Here is a 14,019-nt window from a genome sequence, read left to right as displayed (position 1 = left end):
GCATCACAGCCCTGGCCCCAGGAGATGCACCTGAATAGTGTCCCAGCAGGGTGGGGAAGTGACTTATGTCCTCTGTGTGCCTTGTATTTCTGGTTCCCCAGGCCACAGGGGGTATCAGCTAGTCTCTGAGCCTATGTGCATGCTTGGTGTACCTTCCAAAGGAAGGCCTATCCTCCAGGGATTTTTGGTACACATTCACAAACCGGGACTGCAGGCGAGACTGTGCAGGACAGCTGTCCCACATTTAGATACAGTAACTTAACATTTGCTTTGTCGCTTTCTGTTATAAGGAATGTTCTTCACCTAGCTTATTTTTGGATTCTATTACATGTATCTCCATTTTTATCGAACGCAGAGATACCTGGGTCTGATTCTGTTAATCCTTACTTGGTACAGTGTCCATCATTTTATGATTGCACACGTGCTAAGTTGGCTGAAGCCTGAAGACTTCTCTTCCTGAAGATCAGGCCCTCTGAAACATGTCTTCAGCTGGAGAAAACATCCATTATGTGAACTAGGAGTATAACAATATTTTGAATTTGTTTTAAAATGTGATAAAGGATGTTTTTTCTGGCATTCATAACCTGTAACGGGTGTGTTATATGATATTCTTTCTATTTTGAGAAAGTGCTCAGGTGGATAGTGCACCATCCATCCAGGGTCTCCACCATCAGCTTGCTTCTCTGATTTTGGGGAGTCATTTGCGTAGATTCACTCCACCTAACTCTAGGTGTCTGTTGTATTTGTGTGAGCACTTTGGTTAGACAACCAGTGGGAAGAAATTGATGTTTTGAGAGGTGATTCAGTTCAACTTAGTATCAAAGACAAGTTTGTTGAATCTGTTTAGAAGTGCCTGTTTCTGATCATTGTATACAAAGGGAGTTAGGCATCTAGTTTGCATGCAGATGACAATATTGTAGACACGTGGACTCAAGTGTCATAAGCACTATCTTTAGTTGTCCTTTGCCTCAGTTCTCTGTTCATAAAAAGAAGAATATAGTTTGGCCCTCTCTCACAGATACGGAGATAATGTTACTGACTGCAAGGTTCTGAGATAAAATGATGGAGCCTACCTACATGAATACATTAAAAACAAGGAATACGGCCACATGAATATTGCTGATGTCCAGAAAACTCACCCAGACACAGCTGTTATCTATAATATTTAAGGTAGAACTGATCATGTAACCTACATTATTGCAGCTACACGTAACTTTTCAGATTGGACCTTGATGATTTGCATTGTGTTTTTACTCCTAACTGCACCTACTGCCATTTCTCAAAGTTTCCTCTTACCTGCTTGTAAGATAGAGACTAAGTACACCTTTGCAGGACTGCTTCTCTCACAGTTTCCATGCCAGTGATTTTTTTCCTCCTCAGCTTGATCAGTGTTCTGGCTTTATTAATCAGAGAGATGCAGTCCACCTTATTTTTCTAATATTTATCATCAGCTTTCAAAAGGAACTTTTACTGATTTTGAGTTTATTAAAATCACTGTTAAAAAATCTGTTGGGAGCAGATATAGCTATATTTCTCGGAAGTTGCAGTAGTTAATGTTTTATTCCTACGTGGGAACACACCCAGCATGTGTTAAAATTAAGAGATAACCACTGGCCAATTGCAGAGCGGATCTGTATGTGTACAGCAAAGAATAGACTTAAGCTTCTTCTCCAGAGGATTCTGTTTTATGTGCACTGGGATCTGAATTTACTGCACTTGCAATGCAGATGCCTCTGCCCAAAAGGTATCAAGTGTCCAGGGCCTCCCTGATTCTTAGGATAGCCCTGCTGTTTGTATTTTCAAAGAGTTACTGTTGTCATTTCATGTTTGCTGAAACCAAGAATGACTTTGTTTTCTTAAGGAAAATAATGTAAGAATTTTAATGTGAAATTTCTTGTTTTATGACCTAGTGTAATGGTTTCCTTGGCCCAATTTAGGATTTTTAGAAGCTTTGGATTGTTGGTTTTGATATGTTTTCCAAGCTAGATTTTCAGCAGCACTCAATCCCATCATGTTATTGTTCTCAGAGGGAAAAGTATCCCTTTGAAAAATCAGGGTATTTTACATGCATGCCTCCCCAGGAGATGAGTTATTCTAAAAATCTTCATATTTATTTGATGCATAAAATCGAGTTGTTTTGAGACTTTAAAGAGCTGATCTAAAATATCATTGAAACAGAATATATGCCTTTATGCTTTCATGTTGTTCCTTTATTTAGCTAGTATTTTGAATTTTCTGTCCGTTTGCCATACTTTCAGTTTAAACTCATCGTCTTTAACATGCTTGGAACTTCTCATTAACTGATTTTCATAGCAATAGAAATGAGAGAAGTTGTCAAGCTAAGCATAACCATGCCAGTGTCTTGGAAGAGTTAAGCCAAGTGTGTTGACACAACGTTTTTTCTGCAGGAATGTGATGAGTCAGTTTAGACTCTAGTTAAAAATTTTAATTTTAGACAGAGTAACTGAAAACAATGGGACTTGTCTGACTATTCAGTTATTTAATTAGCCTTTTACGTAGGACCAAGAGTTATATAGTCACTAACATGGGCAGAAGTGTACTGAGTTTGTTCTGAAACATTATGTAGAATATATAACTCATTTAGCAGGGGATAGAACAGAAAAGAAAGATTCTAGGCAAGCTGAAAAAATCCCCAAACACACCTTGCCTTGATACTGGTTAACCTTTTTTTGAACTCTTTTATTGTGTATGACAAAGGCAAGAGTGTTTATCTGTGAAAAAAAAAAAATCTTATTATATGGTATTTCTCAAGATAAATGTGGATAAATGGTAAGTAAAATTTATCTAACTGGCTATATAAAACATTGTTTATGAGCAAGTTTGCATAAAAACCTGCCAAGAAGCCTTATTAAGAAATTACTAATCACCTGGCCATGACTGAACAAGAGTGTTTAGTCTTGCTTATCAATACCATGATGGTTTGGTTTTATCTTACACCTGAACTCTTTCCTCTTTTCTTCTCATTTCATTCTGCTCTCCAGGACAAGTCTGATTAATCTTCCTGTGTGTATCAGAAAATAATAAGTTACCTGATTTAAGCAAATAATTAACAAGTGACTCCAGTCATTTAACTGTAACTCAGCAAATCTCACCACAAAACTCTATGCTACAAAAATCCTTTAAGCCCTCTAAACTGGCAACACTTCATGGCTATTGTGAGTTTTCAAGAATAAAATGAACTGAAGAATATTAAGTTAAAATAGAAATACTAAATACTAAAGTCTACCTAGTAGTAATTCCCATACGTAACAGTAAACCTTGTCTGTTGCTATGTAAAAAGCAAAATATCTTATTTTTTGTCCTTCCTCCCCATGAAAATGCACAATTTTCTAATAGTGCCTGCTAACCCCAGATAGGGTTAGCAAATTTACTGTTAATCTGGATACAAAGCAAGCACAGGAATGTATCGAAGTGGCAAAATACAGATTTGCTACTAGCTCATGGATAGAATCTGCACATGGACAAAATACAACATTAAGAATTACTAGGATCCAGTATATGGGAGGGAGAACTTTCCCCTGTCCAATCGATTTTTGTAGGTATACTCAATGATAATTCAGGAGGCAAATCCAGCTGTCACAAAAACACTGAAAATAAATTCCTACCTGTACATACGTACACATACACATACTTATACACATACCTATGTATATATAAACCAAGATTTTAAATCTTCATAACATTTGATATCTACATGTGTTGCAGTCTACTGTGGACAACCTCCTGGAACAGCTCAATAAAGGAATATAACTACTCTGTGTCCTCAGCCTTTACCTCCTAACCCCTGTACCTGGCATAGTGTGTTCTGACTGTCATCAAGCTTCCACTTCACCATTGTCTATCCCTCTAAATCTTCCCTTACAAATGTGCTGCTTCAACAGGCACCATCATGGCCTTGACTCTTCCATCACCCAGACACACTGCTCTCCATCAGTGCAGTTGCACAGCTACTAGTTAACATTTCGTGATGGCCTATATGCAGTGGTCCCTATGTGACCTCTTGGCTACGAGATGGCTTTTCCTGGACTATTTACTACTCTTCAGCAGTGGTATTATTTGGTGAAAGGCTGTCCAAAACCCCTATGCTAAGTTGAAGGCTGAGAAATCTCAGAAGAAAGTTTTTAAGTATCAGCAACTGACGTACAATTATTATAGGTGTAATCCAGCTCTCCTTAGTTGAAGAAATTCACTGTAACATGAAGATAATAAAGAAGTGAAATAGCAGCAATAGCAAAAATCTTCCTGATTCTGGTAGGTAATCAAGGGCTGGAGAGTGCAGCTGCAGGACCACCACACACTGATATATCACTGGTTTCACTGAACCATTGACAGAAGGTAGCACAGCACATTTGGAAAATGGAGATTACCTTAATAATTTTCATCTGTGCAGAGTGTGGGTGGATGCAATATGAGAATCATCCTCAAAACACACCTTTCTGTTAAAGAGAGAGTGCAACTAAAGGTTTGCAAACTGGAATGTGTCTTGTACTTTGTGAGATGCTACCCAAGGCACTCACCGATGTATGCGTGCATGTGTAAGTGATGAATAAAATCAGATAAATCGGATAGCTTTGTTTACCTTGACCTTAAGTAGTGGATATAACATCTTCCCTTTGCATATGGCACCGTTATATTACTGTTGCTAAGCTAGTAGCATATCCCCTCAATGACAATGTGGTATATAAAGTGAATAAATCATTTATCCTTTTAGGATAAGCTGCAGAGAATGATATTTGGAATAGGAAGGGAGGATCTGAAAGTGGGCTATATCCTCAGCCATTGTAAATTATCTTCAAAATTATCCTGCAGCAACTATTCTTCAGGCTCAAAATATTTTAGAGCTTTCATATTCCTTTGATATTTCCCCTCAAGTACATACAGGGCAAAGACCCTAGTGGATGCGAGATTAAAATTGTAAATTGCACTTCATAGAATTTGGAGTGTTAAATCTCCTACTCAGCTTTGAAACTCTGATGTAGACTAGTCATTGACATCTTCATAACTATTTTGGGAATATTTACAGCTTGCAAAATGTGCTAAATAGGGTGAGTCCATAGTGTTTGACATGTCAGAAGCCAGGCATGTTCTTTGTTTTCTGTGTTTATTCATATTCATGGCTGTTGAAGTTGTAGCCTGGTGTTCCGCAAGACAGATACTTTATGAAGCCAAAAGCATAAATACAAAGACAATTCAGAGCTCACAGTAATGGTCTGTTCCCTGTTACACCAACATGAAAAAAAAAAAAAACCCTCATCATAACTTATTAAAGAAAGCTATGTATTTTTGCTGTATGATACAGTGGAGCTCAACATAATGAATCACCAATTCAAATGAAAAAAGAGGCAGATTCAATATGTGCAAGAATCTCATTTTTATAGAATGCCTGGGGTGGTCTAAGTGTCTAAAAATGTGTGTAATGGAAACAGGCTTAGCCTAGATTTCCCACAAAGATTTGTACTTATGTTTCACCTGGCATGATTTGTTGCAGCTAATCTTACCACCTTGCCTAATAAGTGTGCCGTGAAAACCTGTTATTCAATTCTGGTACTGGCTTTGCTTTTCTAGTGTTTTATTTAACCACTATATTTTTAGGACAAAGTAAAAAAAAAAAAGATGCAAAATGAAAAGGCACAGAAGCATCTAAGTGCCATAAATTTACTCGGTAAAGCTGATAGTTGATGCTGGGTCTGAGAAGTGCATATGAGATGGTGCCTTTGATCATCTTACTGGAAGCAGTTGTTGTGCTGTGCATTTACTGTCATGATTCACAAATTGTTCTGAAAAATCCTTTAACATTAACCAGCTCAAAGGCAACTTTGTCCTTGTTTGCCTCTGAACTTTTTTTTTTGGGGGGGGCAGGGGGAGAGGTGCATGACAATGTTAACAGACTTCCTGTAATGTTTTAGAGTTGTAGAGGACTGTAGCCATGTTTCCATCATGGTATTTAGGTCTTAGGCACAAAAGGCTATTTATTTTCCAAGAAGACTAAGAAGTTTGGTAATACACATTTAGATTTTATCACTAATTTTTAGATCCGATCCAACTCTAACACTTCTATTTAAAATATAAAAAGCCAGCGATCTCTAGCAAATAAAGTAATACTGCAGTGTTACAAATCTTTTCATGTGAAACACGTCATAATTTTGTATATTTTAGAATACAAGCAAGCATTTCCCAGTCATTGCTCATGGACCATTTATGAAATACTTGGGGGTGGATGGCAGCAGAGCTGATGTGATGGTGACTGGCAGTGTTCTCCCTGGCACTAAGGGTGTGTTACAGGAGAGGGACACTTAGTCTCTGGTATTACATGGGCGTGTGTCTTTGTAAGCCAAAAATGAGATACCCCTCTGGTGTGCGGAAATTTGCACACTGCTTCCTGGGTAGCAAGCTTTTTGCAAATAAACTCTCTAACTTGGAAATCTTTGGCTGAGTTTACTGTAGTAAAGTGACGTTCTGGCTCAGCTTGTATGGTTTCATTAAGCTTGGTTAGTAGACTCCCTGCATTCCCAGTTTCTACGTGTGCCAGCAAACAGGAGAAGAGACATATCAAAATGTGTGTTTTATCAACGTAGGATAAATATGCCAGTTTATTGACAAAAATAGGACACCTTCCAAATAAGTCCACCACAACTCACTGTACTTGCAAAACAAAGAAATATTGTGAAGATGTATTCCTTACATAGAACACATGGGAAACAAGGCAAAAAACCCTAAACTTTTAATAAAGACTTTCTTATAGGGACCTACATTTCTTACTAAGCTGGAGTAATAAAAGGACATATTGCTACTTATAAAAAAAAAAAAGAAACCCAAAACTATTTTCAGTAGTGATAGTAGTTTGAGATTTGTTTTTATTTTCAGGAAGACTTTTATGGAAAGAACCTTGATTTTATTAGCTTATGTTCTATTTTATACCACAATCAGAAAGAATGATTACATTTAATATGGAGAGCTGAACAATTAACAGAGTTAATAGTCTTAAAGATAAGATAAGAATGCTTTCTGTATGTGATTGTGAGGTCATCAGATTTAAAGAAAAAACCCTACTAAACCACATGAACAACAACATTATTGTGTAGCATTCTCTTTCTTCACAATTACTGAAAAATTTATTTTGAAAAATCATTTCTCACTCAAATTTACGGTATCACTTATCTGAAAGGAGTGTTTCGTGGTTTGACTAATTATACAATTTTAAAACTTCTGCTTACCTAAGGCTAATATTTCTTGGCTGTCAGTAGTAGATGACTTGACTTAGAATTTGAAAGAACATCTCATACTACAAGCTGCAAGGTCATTCAGAATTTGAAAAACAGTGCAGCTGTCCAATATGAGAAGAAATCTGCTGTGTGGGGGTCTGAATACTAGTGAACATCGTAAAGCTTGGACTGACATAGCACGAAAAGCTGTTCATCATTAGCTTCTTTCCTTAACTGCTCTAATTTCAGAACTGCATTCTGATCCACCTAAGGCAGAAGGAAAACTTATTAATATTTTACAGTAGTCATTTAGTATACATTAATTGTTCATTATTTACTTCATGATGCCAAAAATCCCCTGGAAAGCAGATTTTTATGAATGCAAGATTTGACTGTAAGAAGTTTCCTTAGCAAAACATGAAAAAAATAGTGTAAAGAACGGCTTTCCTGTAGTGTACATTTTTCCATATTAAAAAATCAATTGAAATGAGTTTTTATATGACAGAAGTATGAAGGGTCAATTCATTCCCTCTCTTTAGTAGTCACTGAGGGGCCTGTTTTGGCAGCACTGAAGAAGTTCTGCTAACAGCAGTGGGAATAGCAGGATTTGATCATGTCATACATGATATCTTCCATCTTACATTCATTCCCTTATTTTAAAGTTGCTCATATACCAGAGTGTTTTGGGGACTGGAGTTTTGAAATAAAACTCAGCTAGTCTTAGATATGTTTGTATTTGTGCAGCATACAATTTTGGTATGAAAAAGCCAGAGATTATTTATAGAAAATCTTATCAAAACTTATGCACTAAGGAACAAAAGATACTTCTAGTTAACATGTAAAACTTTGTATGTATATTATTTTAAATAGCATATTTAATGCAATGAATCATTTGTCATGTAACTAGTTATGTAGCAAACACTATACAAATACAACAAATAGGTGTAGCAACTACAACAAATTCTGCTACTGAAGAAACCTTTCAAAATGAACGATCAGACAGTATAAAATTATTCCATCTTGTGATGTGTACCAACTGATGAGCAGTGGAACTGCCCAGAGATTCTTCTTTTCAGAGAAGGTGAATGATTTTTTTTCCCTGTGCATCTGAACAGTGCTTGAAAACAACATGCTGCTATCACATCTTGTGTGAAGAAGAACTGGAGCAGGAAGCCACCTTCTGAGAGTGAGCAAGGTCCACTGCCTAGAGCCATGGCAGCAACACTGTATGTGATGGAGGGGATCTATAAAGTGGCCTTTCTTGCTGCAGAGCTTGTATTGCTTGAGGCCTTGGTTAAGCGTGCCTACACAGCTAGCTCATTGCCGCTGTTAAAGAATGCTAACAGTTGTAAAAATGGGAGGTTTTGCAGCTGTCTTTTAAAATAAAATATGATGATGGACATTTTGGGTATGAGGATAGTCCATAATCATATCACACTTCCTTATTGTTCTGAAGAGAGAGAGCAAAATGGTATATGAACCTACAGTCTCGTTACATAGAACAACCAGAGTGGTTTGTTTAGGATGGTTTATACCACACATTGACAACAAAATGTGTAGCAGAGCATAGGAGATCAGAAGCTTCCTGCATGTCTTGGGTTCACTCAAGAACTGGAACCAGTACAACTCCTGATAAGATTATTCCATAAAGCATTCCACGATTATCAGAAGAGTTGCACTGTATCATAAAAGAAAAAAAAAAAACAGGTAGAATATAGCATGCAGAAGCAGTTTTGCAGCTCCTCCCATTGCAGCACGTAAGTGACAGAGTTATAGTTAACTTTGGATTATCAATCACTGTGAAACAGAATGGGAAGGTTGTACATTTGAGCAGCTTTTTCACTGGTTTTGCATTCAATGATGAGGCTCTCGGAACCAATACTAGACATGGAAATGGCAAACTACAGTGAAGTTTTAGATCCGACGTATACAGCACTGGAGTTCGAAACTATGCAGATTCTGTATAATGGCAACGGTGAGTTCTGCTCCATGATGCAAAATCAAGCCAGTTAAGAGAAAAAGTGAAGTTTAGTAATGCTATAAGGTGTTAGCTAAATGTTTTATTCATGGAGCATTTGGGGGTTGTTTTCAAACTACAAATCTGCTCTTTTACACTTCATCACTAACTCTAAGTTAATAACATTATAATTCTTTAACATTAAGGAAAAGAATAGACAGGTTATATGTAATAAAGTAACTAAACTGTACTGTCACCAGCCAGTTAATCAAAGGAAGAAAATGGTGCATTCAGCAGTTGTTTTATTTACTGTAAGACAAATGAATAACTAGTATTGACAGTTTGGACATGAAAGTATATTTCGTATATAACGTTCAGAAGGACAGGACAAAATTATCCAGAGGCTTGTGAAAAAAATAGCTACTATTTCTTGGTGAATAGTTTCTAATTGTTGGACTAATATTTTATTTATTTAAATGTTAAGCTAGCCTTTCTAGATATGTGTATATATGAACCAGAGTGATTTTTTTAAAATATCATATTGGCTTTCTAGAGGCTAAAGTTTAGCTGAGAAAAAACATTTGTGCTTGGCTAATGTAACACTTTTTAACTTTAGATGGAATTTTTAATGTAATAAATCTTTGAGAAATTGTATCAATGTTATGCTTGAAATAGGAAGCACACCATTTCATTCTGCCATCGAGTACTGACCAAAAAAGAAAAGGAAATGTCAGTCTATTAAAGTGAAGAAAAGTATCAGGCAAATTAAACTACTCTAAAACGGCTTTCCAAATCTTCTAATATACTTCAAAAATTGTTCTATTGTATCATAAAGTATAATTCGCAGATCTGTTGTAGTACGTATTTTTAAAAGGCAGAGCAAATATTTAGTGATTTGCAGGAAAAATACTTAGCACCTGCATTTCCACATATTCCTACCTTATAGAACCTAAGTTAATTTTTATTGTTGGGCTCGAAGTTTTATCTGTATTTCTGATGTTGCTTTACAGCAAGCTTAGTAAACAGAAAGGTAGATTTTGTTATTGATTTAGGAAAAAAAAACAGACCTTTATGCTCTAAGTGATTTTGAAGCTATCAACAATGATTATGTAACTTTTAGATGATTTCTCTACTTTTTGTTCTAATACGGGTGATTTCATTGGTCCTTTGTTTTTTGCTGAATAGCACCCTTGCAGATCTGTTAATGTTACATAAAATGGGAAAGCAGATTAGGGAGTTTATGTTGTGTTGCATTATGGGTTGGTCATAGAGCTAGTTAAATTATTCACTTAAGTTATTAGTTTGATAATTATTATTTATTAGGTATAGCCTTTTTCTGTTTAGAGCTTGCTTTGAGTTTAGCCTAGGTATTTTCTTACAGAATTTATAAAAACATTGTCTTGTAGCTACAGTGCTAGTCTGGAACTGAAAGTTGCCTGTTATGAACCTTCCTATGTTTCTTTTCTAGCTGTCTAAATTAATTAGAAACATTCAGAGGATTTTAACAAGCCACATGCAGGCAGATTATGCAATTCTGTTGAAATCGAAGAATTCTGCAAAATCAGGTCAATTTCCCAGACATTTTGTTTCAGAATAATACCAAGGAAAATAAGTATATCCTTATATGTATACACAACTTATATTGCTATGAAATATTTCATCATTAAATTTAAATATTGTATTTTTAATTATTCTGCTGTATCATTATGATACAAAATTACAAAGCTCCAAAAGAAAGGTTTTATGTTTTTCTAGCTAAAGTAATTCTGTAACACATTTTAAAAAATATTTTAAAAAATGTTTTAAAAACATTTCAAAAAATGTTTTTCCAATAATATGTATCAAAATTAACAGTTTTACTTTTTGACCTCTCCACTGGTCATGAACATCAGTTCATGACTTTTGAGTTACATGACTTTTGAATGCATGTTTCACTAACTAATTAATGTGGCACTCTTTCTTCTCCCTGACTGAACAACTACAAATGTTTAGGGCATATTGCAAACAGCTTTCCTTTCATAAAACAAGAAGCATAACAGAAAAAGCTTTTTGCAATTATTTCTCTGAACATGTCTGTTAAACATTGTGACTCAAAGAAGAATAAACATATCTGGTTGGATTTCAGGTGAATTTCTTCAGTAGCGTTTACCATGTTCAATGACTAATTGTTAATCATGTAGGTAATGTTCTCTTGTGCAAGTAAAGTCTGCACCAATGTTCCTTTGGAAAATTTGTTCAAGGAAATAACATTCAGACAGTCCTCTCAGCATGCATTTTTTTTTCATTAAGTATTGTGCAAAAATTGTCTTGTCTTTTTTTTTTTTTTTTGTGTCATGTATGCAGTTGTATCTTTGTATGACAGTTGCCAGTTATTGCCAGCTCCTATGAGAACTGATATATGAGATCTTTGCCAGCTAACTAGGCAACACTGCTTTGTGCCAAAGTTCCTCTTCATGTTAGTAAGAATGTATACGTAATTATACATGCAGAGTTACACTTTAATTTTTAACCCCTTTCAGTTGGAAAGAGTTTGGAATAATATTATTTGGTTTTGCAAACTTCATAAATTCTATTAACACGTCTATAACTTTTTGAAAGTGTTCATCTGAATAAGAACCAGATGTACTCAGATACACTGTACTATATAAATAGTAAGTGTCAATTAAAAGAGAAAAGGCCAGAAAAAGCCTCCACTTAAGTACAAATTGTTCATGGGGTGGTTGTTGAAGGTCTTGTCCATAACTATGTATGTTGTTCTTGCCTCTCCTCAGACAGTTCAGGAGAAGCTGTCAACATGAATGCTGCTGACAATGGGATCAGTAGTCTCTGTGCAATATGTGGAGACCGAGCGACCGGAAAACATTATGGTGCTTCCAGCTGTGATGGATGCAAGGGATTCTTTAGACGCAGTATACGGAAAAATCACGTTTATACATGCAGGTATTTCAAAAGTTCATCTAGAGGCACTAAATTAATGAATTTAAGCAAAAATTACATTCAGACCTTTTCAGAACTATGTCAGGGTATTTTCAGCTTTTTCTTAAGGAATTCTAACCAGCATTTTTGATGAACATGTGGTTCATGGTATATTCTTATGATTGGAAAAAATGTCTTTTATTCAAGACTACTTGATATTACACATTCCAGATATTACATTCCAGATGTTTGTTGATACTGTTGATCTCATTACATCACTGAAGAGCTGTTTCACTCTTTTATTTATGATTACAAAGGTCATCTCCTGAAAAAAAAAAAAAAGGAAAAGTTCTCATATTTTCACTGACAATGGGAAAAGTTTAATTCCTAACTGTTTTCTAAAAATTCTTTTCAATTTTTTTTCTTATGAAGGTAGTTTCTGAATAGAAAGTCTTAAGATTTATGAGTCTTGTTTTAAGGGCTGGACAAGCACATCTGCTCATCTTCCCACTTTGTTGATACACTGCTCTTTTGAGTGACCATTTTCCCCCCGTCAGTCTGAATGGCAATCTGCTAATTTCCGGATGTCTGGCTGCCCAGATTATCACACTGCAGGTCTGTGCACTGCAGGTCTGTCAAATTGGTCTGTGCATGCACAAGTCCATAAAATGTCAGTTTTAAACTGTGCACAGAATATATGGAAACCTCTGTGAGTTTAGACAAATCACGAAAGGAGGAAACTTTTTGTAAGAATGGCTTGTTACTGGAAATGTTGTTTGCTACACTATTCCTTGGTTGCTTAGTACTCTTATAAGGAAATCTCTCCCTTATAGACAGTGATATAGCATAGACATACCCCTAAAGTGGTGTGACAAGAGCTGATATAAGTGATTTCAAGAAGAGCTCTATTTATGTAACAAGCTTATGCACAGCAAAAAGGCAGAAGCAAACAAGGAGAGGGGGGGATGGCTCATATACAGTCCCCTTAGGCACACCTGTAGATGTGCATGAGAGCTTGGGTAAGCCTTCTTGCAGTGTCACGCTCTGTGTGTTTCCTCATATCTTTATTTCATTGTGGTGTTAGAAAATTTTCCTCCCATCTCCTGTTTGGGTTGTCATCTGTAATGGTACAACATGTAGCTTGTTCACTGGTATCTCCCAGAAGAAGTAAACTTTGCCAGCCAAGAGTGCTGGTTTTGCAGCTAAGGATTCCTCCATGCCAGTGACACTTGGCATTTTCCTTGATTGTCCTTTCCTTTTTCTATTTGTAGCTTTTCTTCTTTTTTTCCCCCACTGCCATTTGATGCATCCACTTACTGACATAGCTCACAAATAAACCCAGGTGTAAATGATGCATATGACTCCAAATTTTTCCACATTTGCCCATTCCAATGCATATATATGTCTATAAACACACATATATTCCTGGAAATTGAGCAGGTATGAAACACCTTTCAAAACTGATTAATAAAAAATAAAATAAAAAAAAAACAACAGAAGAGGAAAGTCTGGGTTATAGACATTGTTCTGACAGGCCAGATTAGTTGTGGGTTTTTTTTTTTTCTTCATAATCAGGGTGCTGCTTTATTAATGCTTTATACATTTACCTTTTCTTGTCTCTGATAGATTCAATCGGCAATGTATTGTTGACAAGGACAAAAGGAATCAATGCAGATATTGTCGTTTAAAAAAGTGTTTTCGGGCAGGAATGAAAAAAGAAGGTAATAAAATCATTTATTATTTGATATACAAAGAAATAATCTGAATTAGTTTTAAAATGTAATAAAAATTCTAAAAAACTTCAGCAGAATAATTCAATGGAAAGTCTGCTATAATGCCTTCATGATGGAGAAATGCTTTTATATCGAGGTGAAATATTTATCATCTAATTTTCAGGCGGGTAAGCAGTTCCAACTAACATTA

General features: G+C 35.8%; 1 protein-coding gene across 8 annotated transcripts in view; it reads left to right on the top strand.

The window, feature by feature from the left end:
* HNF4G (hepatocyte nuclear factor 4 gamma) overlaps positions 1-14,019 on the top strand; it is a 60,932-nt gene that overhangs the window by 29,704 nt on the left and 17,209 nt on the right. For 3 of the 8 annotated variants that reach the window (XM_087751199.1, XM_087751222.1, XM_087751228.1), the window contains exons 2-3: positions 11,952-12,120; positions 13,723-13,817. In XM_087751199.1, coding sequence (XP_087607325.1) covers positions 11,975-12,120; positions 13,723-13,817 — 241 coding nt within the window. In that variant the 5' untranslated portion in view covers positions 11,952-11,974. Of the gene's footprint in view, positions 1-1,668; positions 1,745-8,990; positions 9,199-9,585; positions 9,614-10,648; positions 10,746-11,951; positions 12,121-13,722; positions 13,818-14,019 lie in introns of those variants that run through there. The other 5 variants (XM_087751236.1, XM_009466287.2, XM_087751189.1 and 2 more) reach the window with 4 other exon arrangements.

This window comes from Nipponia nippon, unplaced genomic scaffold (assembly GCF_047370975.1).
Source record: "Nipponia nippon isolate SJK-2023a ecotype South Korea unplaced genomic scaffold, ASM4737097v1 scaffold_1, whole genome shotgun sequence".
NCBI classification, from domain to species: Eukaryota; Metazoa; Chordata; class Aves; order Pelecaniformes; family Threskiornithidae; genus Nipponia; species Nipponia nippon.
Note: the sequence above shows the minus strand (reverse complement) of the source record. Positions and strands in the feature narration are given on the sequence as shown.